Source organism: Salvia hispanica, chromosome 2 (assembly GCF_023119035.1).
Source record: "Salvia hispanica cultivar TCC Black 2014 chromosome 2, UniMelb_Shisp_WGS_1.0, whole genome shotgun sequence".
In the NCBI taxonomy this organism is placed as follows: Eukaryota; Viridiplantae; Streptophyta; class Magnoliopsida; order Lamiales; family Lamiaceae; genus Salvia; species Salvia hispanica.
In genome coordinates this window covers 38,919,175-38,936,260 of record NC_062966.1, presented here as the reverse complement: position 1 = coordinate 38,936,260, position 17,086 = coordinate 38,919,175, and the positions used below count along the sequence as shown (strand labels likewise).

The 17,086-nt window shown below is 41.4% G+C and overlaps 3 protein-coding genes and 1 pseudogene across 3 annotated transcripts; 2 read left to right on the top strand and 2 right to left on the bottom strand.

Annotated features, from left to right (window-relative positions):
- The first annotated feature begins 1,253 nt into the window (after positions 1–1,253).
- Positions 1,254–6,944, top strand: LOC125207002 (ABC transporter B family member 19-like). The gene is made up of 8 exons (XM_048106212.1): positions 1,254–2,270; positions 2,504–2,558; positions 2,647–2,822; positions 2,905–3,069; positions 3,209–3,504; positions 3,592–3,908; positions 4,382–6,495; positions 6,577–6,944. Exons 1-8 carry the CDS (start codon positions 1,254–1,256, stop codon positions 6,922–6,924), a joined length of 4,488 nt encoding a protein of 1,495 aa, XP_047962169.1. The 3' UTR covers positions 6,925–6,944.
- A 1,204-nt stretch (positions 6,945–8,148) lies between these two features.
- Positions 8,149–11,080, bottom strand: LOC125208092. The gene is made up of 4 exons (XM_048107649.1): positions 10,867–11,080; positions 9,759–10,409; positions 9,079–9,423; positions 8,149–8,953 (listed from the first exon to the last, which is right to left on the bottom strand). The coding sequence occupies exons 1-4, from the start codon at positions 10,993–10,995 to the stop codon at positions 8,678–8,680; spliced, it is 1,401 nt and encodes a 466-aa protein (XP_047963606.1). The 5' UTR covers positions 10,996–11,080; the 3' UTR covers positions 8,149–8,677.
- A 1,497-nt stretch (positions 11,081–12,577) lies between these two features.
- LOC125203114 (25.3 kDa vesicle transport protein) lies at positions 12,578–15,397 on the top strand. The gene is made up of 6 exons (XM_048101401.1): positions 12,578–12,785; positions 13,396–13,604; positions 13,999–14,159; positions 14,251–14,397; positions 14,595–14,671; positions 15,035–15,397. The coding sequence occupies exons 2-6, from the start codon at positions 13,417–13,419 to the stop codon at positions 15,116–15,118; spliced, it is 657 nt and encodes a 218-aa protein (XP_047957358.1). The 5' UTR covers positions 12,578–12,785; positions 13,396–13,416; the 3' UTR covers positions 15,119–15,397.
- A 117-nt stretch (positions 15,398–15,514) lies between these two features.
- Positions 15,515–16,910, bottom strand: LOC125203115 (annotated as a pseudogene).
- Positions 16,911–17,086: the final 176 nt, after the last annotated feature.

The window sequence follows — 17,086 nt, the reverse complement described above, 5'->3', positions numbered from 1 at the left end:
TGAGTTAACAGAGTTTGCAATTTAAATAGTTAGTAATATAACGCACGCCTATATCCCCGTATGTATTTAGCCTAACGACTAATAGTTAATACGTTATTATTATAAAATTTGTATGCTTATTGATTGACATTCATCTTTTTTTATGTGTATTAATTATTAAAATCTAATACATTTATTAGCATCACACATATCCTCTTACTAGTCATTGTAAAGATCAGTTGTTAATTAATTAAGTGTCACTTTATGTTCAATTCAAATCTTCAATTCAAATTTTCTTTCCAGTTTACGTGCCATTTGGCGATTCATAGGAACATGGAGAGATGTTTAAATTAAATTGATTTTTACATATAGCTGATATAATAATACTCCCTCCGTCCCAGATAATTCGTCCCAATTTTCCATTTCGGTCTGTCCCACATAATTTGTCTCATTTCACTTTTACCTTTTTTGGTAGTGGACCTCATATTCCATAACTCATGTTTTTTCAATCCACTTTTCATTACAATTCTTAAAACCCGTGCCCGGTCAAAGTGACCCGAATTATCTGGGAGGAGTAATATTTTTAAATATTTAATTAACTGAAAAAATTTCCATTGGTGGAGGCATGCCCCACTATGAACATAGTGACTCCGTCGATATTTTCACATCCATCTTTCAAAAATAGTCTTAATTATTAACACTAAAGATTTTAATTCAAAATTAATGAAATAAGAAAACTAAGTCTATTTTTCACTAACAAAGTCATATATGAGATCCAATTCAATAATATTTTTTTCTTTTTGCTTTTTTTTAATGTCGATATCGTCCCAAGAAGACCCATTTGACCAAGATAATACAAACAACCAAAATAGGGAGTACTTTTATACTACAAAAATCACTAAAATCGAGCCGGCGTCCATAGTCAAATATATCAACAAAAAAAATAGTACAAAGCCGGCTTGTCACAACTACTATCTAAATTAAATTTCAATCCAATTTACTATTGTCTTATTAATCCAACACATTGTTACAACAAATAATCGAAGCATCGATTTCTAACTAAATTAAACAAGAACATAAAAAAAACATTGAGCTAAATCCAATGCATTGCTGCAGGTGTATCAAAACTGCAGCTAGCATCTGAATTCTCCAAGGAAAAAAAAAAGTGACGATTTCCCCAATTTTGCTAAATTGGGAATATACTTGATTCATCAATATATCTTCTTAACTCATCAATCAAACAAAAAAGAAAAGCATAGATTCCGTCGACGATCATGGCCGATCACTCGCTCGAGGCCGAGAATTCCCCGGCCTTCCGCCGCGGGAGGCGGAGGCACACTACCCCGGTGAGGTCCGAGTACGTCTCCACCTCCTCATTCTCGACCTCGAGCTCCTACGTCTTCCCCCACCTAGGGGGGGCCGGGAGGGCGACCCCGGCCTCCCCCTTTGCCACGGACGGCGACCGGTCGTGGCAGGGGGAGCTCTCGTGGCAGTTCGAGCCCTCGGGCTGGCAAGAGAATCGGGGCCTCGGTGCGGCGGCGTTCGGCCCCTGGGCCACGAGCTCGTCTGCTACTCCGCGTAGCAGGATCTTCAGAAGATCGGCTAACGACTACTTTATGTCGCGTACTTATGGCGGGATCCCGAGTCGTGACTTCTCGGGATCCGGATATGATCTTACGCCGCAGCCCCGGCCGCAGAGGCTGGAGCTGCAGAGTTACATTGGGCCGGCCCAGGCCGGCCCAATGGTGACAATTAATGAAGGGAGTGGGAGAAGTTTAGTGGATGAGACCGCGAGCCTTGACCAGTTGCCTGGCGATATGGACCGCCAGATGCGCCTGATCAAGACGTACCGCGATCTCAACCACAAACACGAACACGAACAGGACCAGCGATGGCTCTCTGTTTCCCATGCTTACATGGACAGGAATGATCATGATCATGACCATGATCATCGCAGTCATGAACATGATCATGATCATCATAAAGTTGGGAGAGGTGACTTGGAAGGCGGCGGGGGCCACTCCATGCCAGTTGTCGTTGATTATCACGACGAGGGTGAGGGTGAGGATGAGGACGAAGAGGATGAGGCTGTGGCGCGGAGATCGGTTGGGCTGTTTGGTTTGTTTAGGTACGCGATGGTGCTCGATTTTGTGTTGATATTGTTTGGAAGTTTGGGAGCTTTCATCAATGGAGGATCCTTGCCTTTTTATTCTTTGCTTTTTGGGAAATTTGTGAACAAGCTTGCCCTTGGAGGATCTGATAAGGATAAGATGATGGACGAAGTGGACACTGTACGTATCTTCTTTATCTGTTAACGTTGCCTATAAATACACGAACTTTTGATTTTCGAAAATTTGGCATGAGAGTATATTTCAGTTCCTAATACCTTTGAATTTTATCCCAAAAATTTGAGTTATTGAGCAATTAAAAATATATGAAAATTCCAAAATAGTACTAAAATTTTTGGAAAAGATTAGATTTTTCTATTACTATGAATATGTTATTAATGTTCATAATTTGTCAGATATGTCTATATATGACTGGACTTGCAGCTATTGTTATGGTGGGAGCTTACTTAGGTAGGTCATCGCACGGGAGTAAAACTAGTTTTTTTTATACTAACGAACACATTTTCGTGTGATTGAAAACGCTCCTGATCCATGGTAGAGATCGCGTGCTGGAGGCTGGTCGGCGAGAGGTCAGCCCACCGGATCAGAACCGAGTATCTGAGAGCCGTCCTAAGGCAGAACGTGGCGTTTTTCGACACAGAGATAACCACCAGCGACATAATGCACGGGATCTCGAGTGATGTTGCACAAATTCAAGAAGTCATGTCCGAAAAGGTTGCCTCATTCAAATAGTGATGGAATCTGTTGTTGTGTATAATAAATAAGCCAAATAATCGTGTTTGTATTTGTGTTGCAGATGGCGCATTTTGTGCATCACGTTTTCACCTTCTTTTGTGGATATGCCGTTGGATTCAAGAGCTCGTGGAAGGTGTCTCTAGCCGTTTTCGCAGTGACGCCGTTAACTATGTTTTGTGGCATCGCGTATAAGGCCATCTACGGCGGCTTAACGGCCAAAGAGGAGGTACAATTTTGTAGCTCTGGATCGTTAGTTTATTTTTAAGTCATTTTAATAGAGAATGATCTAAAATGATTTCTGGATTTAGATGTATTCTTGTTTGGATCATCTCCCCTTGAATAACTCCCTATTTTACGTGCAAAAGGGTTCGTACAGAAAGGCCGGGAGCATAGCGGAACAGGCCATAAGCTCAATCAGAACTGTGATCTCCTTCGCAGCAGAGGAAATTTTGGCGGGAAAATACAGCGAGCTTCTCGAGAGATCGGTGCCTCTCGGGGCGAAGCTCGGGTTCGCGAAGGGGGCCGGGATGGGGGTGATTTATCTCGTCACGTATGCCACTTGGGCTCTTGCCTTTTGGTACGGCTCCATTTTAGTTGTAAATGGCGATCTCTCCGGTGGCTCCGCCATTGCCTGTTTTTTCGGTGTCAACGTCGGTGGAAGGTATCGTGCTTTCCCGCCTTTTTCGGGTTTAATTTGGTCTTAAAATTACATTGAAGTGTCGAATAATTAATTTTTGGTTGATTGCAGAGGCCTAGCATTGGCCTTATCTTACTTCGCGCAGTTCTCGCAAGGAACCGTGGCCGCGGGCAGAGTGTTCGAAGTGATAGAGAGAGTTCCCGAGATCGATCCTTATAGCTCCGAGGGGAGGAAGCCGTCGAGCATGCGTGGTAGAATCGAGTTCAGAGGAGTCTCCTTCGCTTATCCGTCGCGCCCCACCGTCCCGATTCTTCAATCCCTGGATCTCGTCATCCCGCCTTCGAAGACTCTGGCACTCGTCGGAGCGAGTGGTGGTGGAAAATCAACCGTTTTTGCTCTTATAGAGAGGTTCTATGATCCAACACAAGGTGAGTTTTTGATGTACAATTTTGAAAATCAGAAATTCAAACCGAACCAAACCGAATTATCTGAATTGAATTTTAGTACTCCCTCCGTCCCATTATTTGTCACCATTTGACCCGATACGAATTTTAAGAAATGTAATAGAAAGTGAGTTGAAAAAGTCAGTGGCACGTGGATCCTACTTTTATAATATTAGTTTTATAATAAAATGTGAGTGAAAACGAGTTAGTGGAATGTGGGGTCCACTGCCAAAAATGGTAAAAGTGAAAGGTAATAAATTTTTAAGGACGGAGAAAAAGGAAATAGGTGATAAATTTTCAGGGGGAGGAGTATTTTTTATTTTATAACCCGAAATTCGGTTTGGTTATTTTGATTAAAATGATCATTTTTATTTGAAATTCGATTTTTCGATTTTGGATAATTTAAAAAGAATGTAGATAAAATTGATTCACAATCTAACGAATAAAACTAAATGCAGGGTTTATCAACATCGACGGCTACGATTTGAGGACTCTGCAGGTGAAGTGGCTGAGGAATCAGATAGGCATGGTGGGCCAAGAGCCGGTTCTCTTCGCAACCACAATCCTCGAAAATGTGATGATCGGAAAAGAGAACGCAACCAAGAAAGAGGCCGTGGCCGCCTGCGTCGCGGCCAACGCGCACTCCTTCATCTCCGGCCTGCCCCAGGGCTACGACACCGAGGTCGGGGACCGCGGGACGCAGCTCTCGGGCGGCCAGAAGCAGCGCATAGCGCTGGCCCGCGCCATGATCAAGGATCCGCGGATCCTGCTCCTGGACGAGGCGACGAGCGCGCTGGACGCGGAGTCGGAGGCGGTGGTCCAGAAGGCCATCGACAAGATCTCGGGCGGGAGGACCACCGTGATCATCGCTCACAGGCTGGCCACGGTCAGGAACGCCCACACGATCGTGGTGATCGACCGTGGCACGGCTGTGGAGAGCGGTGATCACGGGGGGCTGATGGAGAAGGGAGGCGCGTATTTTGATCTCGTCAAGCTGGCGTCCCACGGGGTGTCCCAGGCGGGACACCCCGTGGGACAGCGGGCCGGGGAGGCTAAGGGTGTGGATGTGGCGGAGGCGGAGAGGCCGGTTTGGGGTGGAGAGATGAGCAATGTGGAGAAATCTATGAATGTGGAGATGGGAAATGAAGAGAGGGAGGATAGTTATAGGTTAGGGGAGGTTTGGAGTTTGCAAAGGCCAGAAGGAGGTGTGTTGATTCTTGGTTTGGTTTTAGGTATGTTTGCAGGGGCAATTTTGTCTATTTTTCCATTTATTTTGGGTGAGGCTCTTAGGGTTTACTTTGATGATGTGGATGATTTGAAAGAGGAGATTAATAGGCTATGTTTGGTGTTGCTTGGTTTGGGATTTGGGTGCATCTTGACCATGATTGGGCAGCAGGGGTTCTGCGGCTGGGCCGGGACGAGGCTGACTAGGCGCGTCCGGGACGCATTGTTCCGGGCGATGCTGAGGCAGGAGCCCGGCTGGTTCGACGCACCCGAGAATTCCGGTGGGATTCTTGTGTCAAAGCTGTCTATTGATTGTGTTAGCTTCAGATCTGTCCTTGGTGATAGGATCTCTGTTTTGTTGATGGGCCTGAGCTCGGCCGGGGTCGGGCTAGGGATCTCGGCCCGTCTGGAGTGGCGGCTGGCGCTCATGGCGTTGGCCGTCACTCCCCTGACGCTCGGGGCGAGCTACTTGAATCTGATCGTCAACATCGGGCCGAGGTTGGATAACGCGGCCTACGAGAAGGCCAGCACTATTGCCGCGGGGGCCGTGTCGAGTATAAGGACCGTGGCGACGTTCGGGACCCAGGAGAGCGTCGTCCGGTCCTTTGACCGGGCCCTGGGGGAGCCCAGGCGGACCTCTGTCAGGCGGTCACAGATCATGGGGTCCGTCCTGGGGTTCTCCCAGGGCGCGATGTACGGTGCGTACACGCTAATTCTGTATTTCGGCGCGTTTCTTGTGAAGAAGGGGTACACCAACTTTGGGGTCGTGTACAAGATTTTCTTGATTCTCGTGCTCAGCTCGTTCTCGGTCGGGCAGCTGGCCGGGCTGGCGCCCGACACTTCTATGGCCGTGACGGCCATACCGGCCATTTTTAGGATCCTGCGCCGCAAGCCCTGCATTAGCAGCGAGGGCAGGCGGGGCAGGAGGCTCGAGGGCGCAAAATCAGTGGACCTCGAGCTCAAGAAGGTGACGTTCGCTTACCCGACGAGGCCGAATGTGGCCGTGTTGAACAATTTCAGCCTCAAGATTAGGGCAGGGAAGATGGTGGCGTTGGTGGGAGGGAGTGGATCAGGGAAATCTACGGTTGTGTGGCTAATACAGAGATTTTATGATCCTAAAAGAGGGAGAGTTTTGATGGGAGGTTTTGATTTGAGGGAGTTTGATCTCAACTGGTTGAGAAGGCAGGTGGCTCTAGTCGGCCAAGAGCCGTCGCTCTTTGCCGGGAGCATCCGCGAGAACATCGCGTTCGGGGATCCGAACGCGTCGTGGTCGGAGATCGAGGAGGCGGCGAAGGAGGCCTACATTCACAAGTTCATATGTAGTCTGCCTCAAGGATATGAAACTGAGGTAACAAAATAAAAACCAAATCTTTTAGAACCTACCTAGACATGATTTTGTGTCTTATGTTGTGTTTTTTTGTAATTGTAGGTTGGGCAGAGTGGTGTGCAGCTATCGGGCGGGCAGAAGCAGCGGATCGCGATAGCGCGAGCCGTGCTAAAGAAGGCGAGGGTGCTGCTGCTGGACGAGGCTAGCAGCGCGCTGGACTTGGAATCGGAGAGGCACATCCAGAATGCGCTAAAGAAGGCCTCAAGGCGAGCCACAACCGTCGTGGTGGCCCACCGCCTCTCCACGATCAGGGAGGCGGACTTCATAGCCGTCATACGCGACGGCTCCGTGGCCGAATATGGCGACCACGAAACCCTGCTGGCTGCCAACCTGGATGGCATCTATGCCAACTTGGTTAGAGCAGAGACAGAGGCCATGGCATTTGCTTGACATGTCAAAATTGTGCATTAGAATGTTAAGAAAAATAGAAAAAGACAGCATGTTTTTCATTCCATTTTTGGCTTAAACTAGGTTGATTGCTCTAATTGTCTGAAAATTCATTGAGTACATTGCAAATGCCATTATTTAATTTGTAGGTGAAAAAAATAAAGTCTACCTTTTTTTTCCTTCCAACATTCTAAATTCATCAGAATGAGGGAAGAAGATGGAGGGACAGGGCACATGCCGGATTTTCAGAAAACATAAGGCGAAAATCGGGCATGTGCCCTGCTTCTCCACCTTCATTCAGCCACATTCTATGTATTGCTGCACATTTGGATTCACAGATGAAGATCAGAGCTTTTGATTGAGTTAAGCAATGTAATTTTAATCTTATATATGCATTTATATACCATCCACCAAGATCACCAGAAAAATATATTTTTTGGTTGGGTGGAGTTTGCTTGAAAATGTGAAATCTAATTTATTTTATTTGTTCTTTTTATTCTTTTTATTTTTGGTAAAGTGGATTATGCCTTCAATAGAGTGGGTATTGGAGTTTGGCTGCCAAAAAGAGAAGTAAAAATGATGATAGAAAATGAAATTTACCAACAAAAGCTCACAGGCTGGCCACCCACCAACCATTGGCTTCATATTCATCCAACTAATGGAGAACTAAATCAAAAGTGCAAAAAGTTGTTTAAATTGGCTTATCAAATTAGATCTATATTCACCATTTTAACCAAAGCAAAGAGTTGATTTTTAATGACTAATTGTAACCGTAGATAAAATATCTCGACCAAGAAGGTGTTGTACATATTCCGATATTCTTACTGTTTCAGTCATGAAATCACCGGGGTGGGATCCTCTGCTGTTCCTAATACAGCATTAAAATAATGTACAAATACTTAATTTATTTTATGTTATTTACTTGAATTTTTTATTATCATGTGTGCAACAGCAGGAGCTTATGTGTTAAATAGCACAGCAGAGGATCCCCATCCGAAATCACCACTCCATCAAAAGATGTTAGAAGGATTTTGGTCTATGGGCTTGGTAGGATTTTTTAGAGTTGGTAAAACAATGAGCTTGAGCCCCATTAGTAATTTTAAGTTTTACTAATAACCTCTTTATTCTTAGGAATATATTGAGATTCTTGATGTCTGATTTTTGCATTTTACTGATGTTTTGCCTTAGAACGACGCCAATTTAATTTTATTCAATTGTGGCTAAAAATCGACCAAAGATATCTCTGATGCAATACGATAGTCTAGGTTTTAATACATAATTCATAAAACAAAAACTGTTAATTATTTAAAATGATACTACTAAGTACATCTTAATTTAAGCATGTACAAGCAAGCAAAAGGCAAAGGCAAATAACACACTTCAAACACACTAAAACAGACTGAAAAATCCCACCCTCTTCTCATCACTCTTTCTTTCACTTGCAATATATCACAGGACAGGCTTCTTCTCAAGAACTGAATAGCAATGTCACTCTAGCAGGCATTGTCACTTTATATCAATGCATCAATAGCGACCGTGAGGACGTACCCGTTAATCAAGCACGAGTTAATGTTGTTTGTGGCGTCCTGCTTTTAGAGAAGTGATCAAATCGACAAATACAAAACTTGCAGGAATTTATTCCTTCTCTTTCAGTGCATCTGATATGGCCTTGCTCAACGTCCCAGAGTTGTGTCACCTTAAAGTCACAATGCCAGCCAACTCGTGCGTGCGTGTTTGATCCTTCTGAATGTACACATCAGTACTCTCTGAATGTGAGATTCAAACGACCGGGTTTTAGATGCGTTTCGTCCATAAGATATCTCGGAGCAGTGTCTGCTAAAATGTTACTAACTCCATGGAAAATGTGCCTAGATTTGCCACCAAAAACCAACACATCCCCTGATTCCAGTTCAACTTTATCTGCCTTGTCGACATCCCTCTCGTCCCCAAACAGAAATTCAGCTGTGTCCCCAAGAGAGAAGGAAACTACTGGAAGTCCATCCAGTAAACTTTTCGAACTTTCATCTTTGTCCTACATGTAATAGGAACAAAATCAGTACTTCAAACGAGGGGAAAAATCAGTAGTAGTACTTTAACTATGACCCAGCAGAGTTCAGTAGCCATCAGGAATCAGTAGGGAAAAATGAATGCACAAACCTGATGAAGACCGAGCTTGCCTGTCTTTGTGTAAAAATTGATGATACATATGTTTGGGGTCATTGGAGGAAGAATATTTCTTGCTTTCAGCACCTTATTATCTGACTCTAAATACTGATGGCACTTCTCGATTGCTCCTTTGACCAACAACTGAAACTCAGCGGGAATTGGAGGAGGTTTGGTTTGATCACCAGGCCTCAGATCACCATATTCACTTTTCTCAGGATCCCAATTTTTACCAAGGCACATCATCTTCAAGTGCAACTTTGCTCCATCACGAAAACCAGGCTGGTAAAAGCCTCCAGGGCCCCTACCAAGATCTCGGCATGACTTGACCATTTTGACCTAAACACAGGTATATAAAATCAAGTTATAGAAAGGACTAATGGTTCATAAATCCCACATCATAATGTTTTCTAGCAGTCAATAATATATTCCTAAGATGAGCACGCTGCACAATAACTTCCCTTCTTCGATATTATGGCCAAATTAAACTAATTGTGTAGGCCCCAAAATTGCATGAAAGGTTTCAACTTTCAACCTTATTCAATCTAATGAACTGCATAGACAATGCAAAGCTACCTTCATTCGATGCTCAATTATATGCTAGCAATTCAATGTATAATACTGAAGTGATATAATGTAAATACTTCAATGATTGGATAAACATAATATGTCACCTGATCATCTAAAGATAAATAACCCTTCAGAAGAATCATGCCAGGCCTAAAAACCTTTATATTGTCTCCTTGCATTCGGAGTTCTTCTTTCCTCTTGGCTTTATTTATTTTGTGCAGAGGGGTTTTCAGCTTCACACCGCTACTCCTTCTCTCCTCACAGATATCAAAAGAAAATCCATCATGCTGCGAAACAGAGCTACCAAATTTAGTTTCCCCACTAGCTCCCTCAGAAGTTGCCTTCTTCCCACTTTGAACCTCAGGAGAGAATTGACAACCTACTGTCTGAGGAAACGTGGAGATGTAGTGTGATGGACTGCAATTTTTTAAATTCCGATCCCATGATTTAACACCCATACCGCTCTCACTCAACTTAGAGTCTGTTGGTAACGAAGGAAAGTTATTGTTGTAACATGGAACAATCGGTTCTGTTTTAGGAACACTTTGCACTTCCTTGAAATTCACATCTTTTGGTGGCACGTTAGGAGATCCACGAGATTCAGAGCTAGGTTCACTTGGACATTCTGAAGACAACAACACATCACCAAACTTCTTCCTTACATCATCAACAGATGCTGATTCTGTATTTCTCCTCACAATCTCGGAAGATCCACTACCGGAAGAAGCATCATCGGGATGACCTCCAGCTCCAGCCTGAAATCGCAAAGTAGAACAGTGACACGTCTATAAAAACTCCGAGCACCTCGAACCCAGCACTCTTCACAAGATAAAAAAACATAGGTAGGGAAAATAGATTCCTAACTATATCTTATAAAGGTCTGGTACATATAATTTGATATTTATCCACTTCAGTGTGTTAAAACACAGCAAGATCATATATTGTGATCATATTGTAACAAATGAGGTAGTCTTCACTCCAGCCACACCTCCATCGCCACATAAACACAAAATTCAGAGGATGACTCATAATTTGATCAATTTCCGAACTCTAAACTCTAATTGACCTAAATTAACATTATGTATTTGCTCTATAAATATATATCATCCATGGAAACCTACTAAATTGAACGCAACCATCAATCACAGCATTCGATGGCAACGGAGCCAGCAAAAAATGACATCGACATTCAACAATAAAGTGAAAAATTACCACGCCACGAGCCACCCATTGACCCGTCGGTTGCGGCGATCGCCCTCTGGCAGCAAAGTTCTGTCTACCACCGCCACCTCCGCCGCGATTTCCTCCGTCGCGGCGGTTGTTGCCTCTGCCACGGTTCATCTTGCGTGAGCTGATACGGCGGTTAAGGATTACAAAATTAGGCTTCGTAGCTGCACAAATTGGTTGGGGAAACGAGTGATTTAGCGAAAAGTAGAGAAAGTGAAGAAGAGATTGAATATTTAATCACAACTTGGGGAATCTGAATAGGCTTTGGCAATGTTGAAAAGCTGAAGAGTTTATACTGAACAGTTTTTAGTGCGAAAATGGAGTACTACAAAATTCGGAAATTTACAGTTTGATCCTTCTAATTTCTTTAATTACAATTTGGGTGTTGTAACTAGGGGTGTAAATACCCAAACCCGAAATCTCAAAAATACCACACCCAATATCTGACCTGTATGTGAAATCGGTTATCCTAATACCCGATGCGGGTACCCGAACCCAACTAATCGGGTACCCATAAACCCGAAATTATTATATTTAAAATTTATTCTTTTATATAAATTATAGGGATATTGGCATGTAATATCACGAAACTTTCAAAAAGTTGGATTTTTCCTGCGAACTTTAAAATTGACAAATAATATCACGAACTTTACCCCTAGTTTGTTTTTTCCCACCAATGAAAAAATTCCCACAAATTATATTATGATACGAATTTGTTTTCGTAATTTCTCGACAACAATTTTGAGAGCTTCAAGTTTTTCAATCTTTGAAGATAGTTTTTCTTGAAGCACACCCTACAAAATTGTTCTTCAATCTATTAAAATAACATGAATTTTTTCATTCGTGGGAAAAAACAAACCGGGGTAAAGTTCGTGATATTATTTGCCAATTTTAAAGTTCGTGGGAAAAACCCAACTTTTTGAAAGTTTCATGATATTACATGCCAATATCCCTAAATTAAATTGTGTTGAGAATAGAAATTATTAAAATAACACTACTTATACTATTTATTGACTATAATTCTACTCCTACATTATACTATAAAATAGACATTAAACAAATAGACACTACTTAATTTTAAAATAATTTTTTTTAGTATAAATTGAAACATAAAAGAGATTAATTTTTTAAGACATTAACTGAACATGTAAATAAAATGGAGAAATCATAACTAATTAACTATATATTTTCAAAAAATAACAAATAATAAATAATGCAACATGAATCGAACACGGATGCAAAGAAGTATTAAATTCGAGATAATAGAACACTGAAATATCAAAGCAACCAAACATATTATCTAAATAATGTCAAAGCAAACCAAACATAATCCAAATAGTAAACTAAGAACTTTATAACCCAAAATATTTATCACAAATCATAATTAATCGGGTTTAATTGGGTATTAGTCGGGTACCCTAATACGGGTTTCGGATACCCTAAACCCGAAGAATCCTAACATTAACTACCCGAACCCGTACCCGAACCCATAATTTCAGGTACCCAAAATCTGTCGGATATTGGGACTGGGTCGGGAATACCCGAAACCCGCGAATTAAATTTTCAGGCCTAGTTGTAATTAATCTACGTTTAATTTAATATATTTCACGGGTTTATACCGATATTTGAGAAAATTGATTTTGGGAATATTGTCAAAACAAAATTAAATGCATATTCCTGAAATTGATAACAGCAAAAAAAAAAAAAGTTAACGCCCTCACAAATTTAGTCAAAATTAGGACAACATCTCATTACCCTCAAATTTCTGAGATTGCAATCGCGATATTTCCTTCAGATCGTTCGAATTTTGAGCGGAGGATCTATTTGCGGGGCACAATTTTGTATATTGTAGATCGGGGATTCGCGAAAAGCACACGGAAGGAGCTCACAGACGCATGTCAAAGGTAGCTGATTCAGCTCATTTGCGTTTTTGAATTCGGTTTCATATTCTGATTTTTAGGTTTCGTGTTGTTGATTTGGTTTGAAAATTGGCTGAATTCGTTAGTAGATGTTCGGGCTAGTTAGCGATAATTGTTGTTAAATTGGTAGAACAGTTGGATTAGGGCTCTGCTCCATTGGAGATCAGGATCGATGATGGTGAAATTGAAAGGGAAAATCGGTGATAGCAGGATTTTTTTGCTTTTCCGATTAATATAATTAGATTTTTATGCGATTTTCATGAAATCATGCCTGCGCTTCATTTCAGTTGTTCATTTTCATGTAAATGTGTTGAAGGTTAATTTTCTAGCGTTTTGTTGTATTCAATTTGGGACATTTTATTGAAGTGCGTGAATTCTATCCATTATCGGTGTATAAGTACACTGATTGGAATCGAAGAAAACGAAGTAGATGACTGGAATTCGCGATGTCGTCTTCTTAGAAACGGCTAAAAAGTGGAAATTAGTTTTACTCTTTCGACAAGCTGATTTAATTGTTAGTGTTGTGGAGAAATGCTAAGATTTAGGTATCTCTTTCTATTGTTCATTGATTTTGATAGACATCTTGATCTTGCAGGTGTGAGCTCAGGAAATAAAAATGGTGAAGTTGACTATGATTGCTCGTGTTACTGATGGCCTTCCGTTGGCAGAGGGATTGGATGATGGGCGTGATGTGTCCGATGCAGACTTTTATAAACAACAAGTGAAGTCTTTGTTCAAAAATCTGTCAAGGGGTCATAATGAGGCGTCAAGGATGTCTGTCGAAACAGGGCCTTATATATTTCAGTATCCTTTGTATGCTTTTTTATTAATTATGATTGTTTTGTTGCTTGTTTACATGCATTGTGTTTAAGCTGGTGGCTACTTTTACTCTACTGACTCACCAAAATGTTGTATCGGAGATGCATGTGTATGGATTTGCTGACATCTACCTGTCTTCCTTGTGGCTATTTTTACATTAGTAGTTTGCAGTAACGCCACAATTTTGCTTTCTCAGTTATATTTACCACTGTGTGATGTTAACTGTTGAGTTATAATAGCTGCAGAACATAATTTAGGTATGAGATAAGTAGTTTATTAAAAATTAGCAGGCAACGTGATTTTAAAATGTTACTACTATTATTAGTGTTATTGCTTTCTTATCTTCGCTGTAAAGTTAAGCCTTAATGTGGCTGCTTAGTTATATTATTGAAGGCCGTGTATGCTACTTGACAATGTGCGACCGTGCTTATCCTAAGAAGCTTGCCTTTCAATATCTCGAAGATCTCAAGAATGAATTTGAGCGTACATATGGGAATCAGATCGAAACTGCTGCAAGACCTTATGCTTTTATCAAATTCGGTGAGTCATTTCATTATCCTTCTCTTAATATCATTCTTCTTATTTCAATTACTTAATGTTTTTAATCAAGAACTTGTCTTGTATTTGCTAGACACATTTATACAGAAGACAAAAAAATTGTACCAGGACACAAGAACTCAACGGAACATTTCAAAGTTGAATGATGAACTCTATGAAGTTCACCAGATAATGACCCGCAATGTACAAGAAGTTCTTGGTGTTGGTGAAAAGTTGGACCGTAAGTGGCTCCGTGTCAAACTTAGTATTCAGTCCCGACTTAATTTGTATTTGATGAGCATTATGTTTCACTACCATTAACTAGAAGGATACTTGTATCAGGAGGAATATGCTTATTTCCTTGTTTGAATTTTGCAGACTTTTACTTATATTCATGAATCCTTGTCGTGTGCATATCTAATGATCTATATTTTGCAGAGGTCAGCCAGATGTCCAGTCGCTTAACATCAGAATCCCGCATTTATGCAGAGAAGGCAAAAGATTTGAACCGTCAGGTATGACTGATTACAGCTTTCACTTATATGGCCTTGTAAGTGATGCATACCAACAGAGTGTTTTCTATTTCTGAGAAAAGTAATTTTAGATAACTCCTTCAAAAAATACCATCACATACAACGCTACCCTCTTAAATTTTACTAAACCACGTTCGTATATTCATAAATACAATTAAGAAAGATGTGTTTCAATCGAACATGAACAGCAAGGTTTGATCCATAAAACAGACTCCAAACAGCGGCATGAAGGATCACGCATGCAAAACTCATCAGTTGTTTATAGAAAGATGAATCTGTTCAATGTTGTTATTGAACTATTTTTACTCTATTAACGTATTTACTCATCATTGAACTATCATGTAGGCTCTGATCCGGAAATGGGCCCCCGTTGCTGTTGTTCTAGGAGTTGTGTTTCTCGTCTTCTATATCAAGAGCAAGCTTTATTGACCATTCCCCCATTTGCTGTTTGATGAGCTGCTCCGATCTTGCTAACGTGGTATTGCAGTTTCTTGGCTCATTCTATCATTTTATCTTTTGAAACCACTAGAAAAGGGATCTGCTTCCAATTTTTTGGCGGATTTTGGAAACTAAGCATGTCGGAAAATATAGAGATTTCGTACTATGAGACGAATTGATTCCAAGATGTCTGAGAAACATATAGCTTATGCTTGTTATCTTCCTCTGTGTTTCCCGTTTAATAGAAAAAACATGAGTATTCTAGTTTTATGCATTGATCTTTGAAACCCGCCCGCACCTTACTCGGATGATTCTGAAATCGTGCTTTATCCATCACTCGTATCAGCCTCACACGCCAACTCGTATCTAATTGCGATATTATTCGAATAGATGTGAAACATTGCATTTTAATTATACGCCAATTGCTATACACACAATGATCAGTCTCTGTAGTAAGGGGCAAATAAAATCGACGAGCTAGGCCCCCCAAATCCGAATGAGTTAGAGAGTGCTACTTTAACGTCGAGGCGTTCCTTCTTGTGGCCAACGAGAACGCTGTAATAGATTGGTATTCAGCTAAGTCGAATGCTGGTATTGATGCAGCATGAGCATTTATGTAGTTGATATCTTCTCTATCGACTCGCGATTCAGCCAACGCAGTCTCAATACAACGAACACAACTTTCACCTGAATTCGCAATAAACAAACCCGAGAATCGTTCAATTTGGAACGTAAAGCGTATGAGTAGTAGTCGGAGGCGTTTGTGTAGCTAAGAGCACGAACTTCTACCGTGAGCGTGTGGGTCCGTTGTATAATATGGATCGAATGCGAAGCTTCCCCCTAGAAACTCGGCGTATATAGGCGCGCCTCTTTGCTACAATCGAGAGAAATAGAGGATGTAACGTATTTGAAATAGAGTTTCTCGCGTGCTCGATTATTTGCTTTAGTAAAATCGAAGCTTACCTTTGCATGCTCCAATTCTTCGAGTAGTAGCACGCCCGCCCCCTCTCCGATGACCAATCCATCGCTTTGCTACTCCGTTATACATATCGTACATCGAATTTTAGCGTAAGTTAATTAATTTGAAATATTAGTAAAATTTTAATTGAATTTTTTAAATGTGACATAATTTAAAATACCATATCCCATGGGCGAGAAGCTTTTGTTGGCTCATCATTCTTCCTTGAAAGTATTCCACAAGCAGAAAATCCTCCAATTCCTTTTTATTTAGATAACATTGATTAAATCCATGTAAGAATTGGAGATAAATTTGATCACAAATGAATCAAAACTAACCTATTGGAATTATTGCAGAATCAGAGCCACCACATAGCATAACATCCTGCGCATTTCCGCTTAGTCCGGATTTCAGACAAGCGTAAACGAGTAATGAAACACGACATGTAACACGAAACACGGTCACTTACGGTTTCCCCTCGTATGATATGTTTTGCTGCATTTAGTATGCATATATTGCTCGTCGCGCATGCTGCAGAAATTGCGTAGGTCGGACCCATCCACCCCTGCAATGCAATTTACGCACAAAATTTCATCGTTCGAGACAATGATGTGCCTAAAATGATCGAATCTATCTCGACCTTTCGACCTTTTCATGGTTTTATGAATTTTATCATGATTTTAATCGGTCTAAAAATCTTAAACCGCGAACCCAACTCACCAACTCCATTGCTAGAACGGCTGAGCCCATGTTCGTCGTAGCAAAAGGCACACAGAAAGGGTTCATCTTCTTATGCGACACGTTCAATGCTTCAACACTATCGCCAAAGACCTACCAAAAGTACACCAGAAACACAGTCAACGACATAAACCCGAAACCGCTACTAGAGCCATCAAATCAAGACACAACCCGATCTCGGGCTGCACCACGTTCTAAGGCCCAAAATGCCAACCCAAAGCCCGGCCCGGCCCAATTGTCATATCATAGCGGGCCTCTAAAAA

Bases quoted from the DNA above. Each gene is read 5' to 3' on its own strand.
- LOC125203114 (XM_048101401.1), top strand. From the start codon at position 13,417: ATGGTGAAGTTGACTATGATTGCTCGTGTTACTGATGGCCTTCCGTTG. The intron at 14,160-14,250 runs GTGAGTCATTTC...TGTATTTGCTAG, and splicing joins TTATGCTTTTATCAAATTCG to ACACATTTATACAGAAGACA. The intron at 14,398-14,594 runs GTAAGTGGCTCC...TATATTTTGCAG, and splicing joins TGTTGGTGAAAAGTTGGACC to AGGTCAGCCAGATGTCCAGT.
- LOC125208092 (XM_048107649.1), bottom strand. From the start codon at position 10,995: ATGAACCGTGGCAGAGGCAACAACCGCCGCGACGGAGGAAATCGCGGC. The intron at 10,410-10,866 runs GTAATTTTTCAC...TTGCGATTTCAG, and splicing joins AATGGGTGGCTCGTGGCGTG to GCTGGAGCTGGAGGTCATCC. The intron at 9,424-9,758 runs GTGACATATTAT...ACCTGTGTTTAG, and splicing joins ATTTATCTTTAGATGATCAG to GTCAAAATGGTCAAGTCATG.
- LOC125207002 (XM_048106212.1), top strand. From the start codon at position 1,254: ATGGCCGATCACTCGCTCGAGGCCGAGAATTCCCCGGCCTTCCGCCGC. The intron at 3,070-3,208 runs GTACAATTTTGT...TACGTGCAAAAG, and splicing joins GCTTAACGGCCAAAGAGGAG to GGTTCGTACAGAAAGGCCGG. The intron at 3,505-3,591 runs GTATCGTGCTTT...GGTTGATTGCAG, and splicing joins GGTGTCAACGTCGGTGGAAG to AGGCCTAGCATTGGCCTTAT.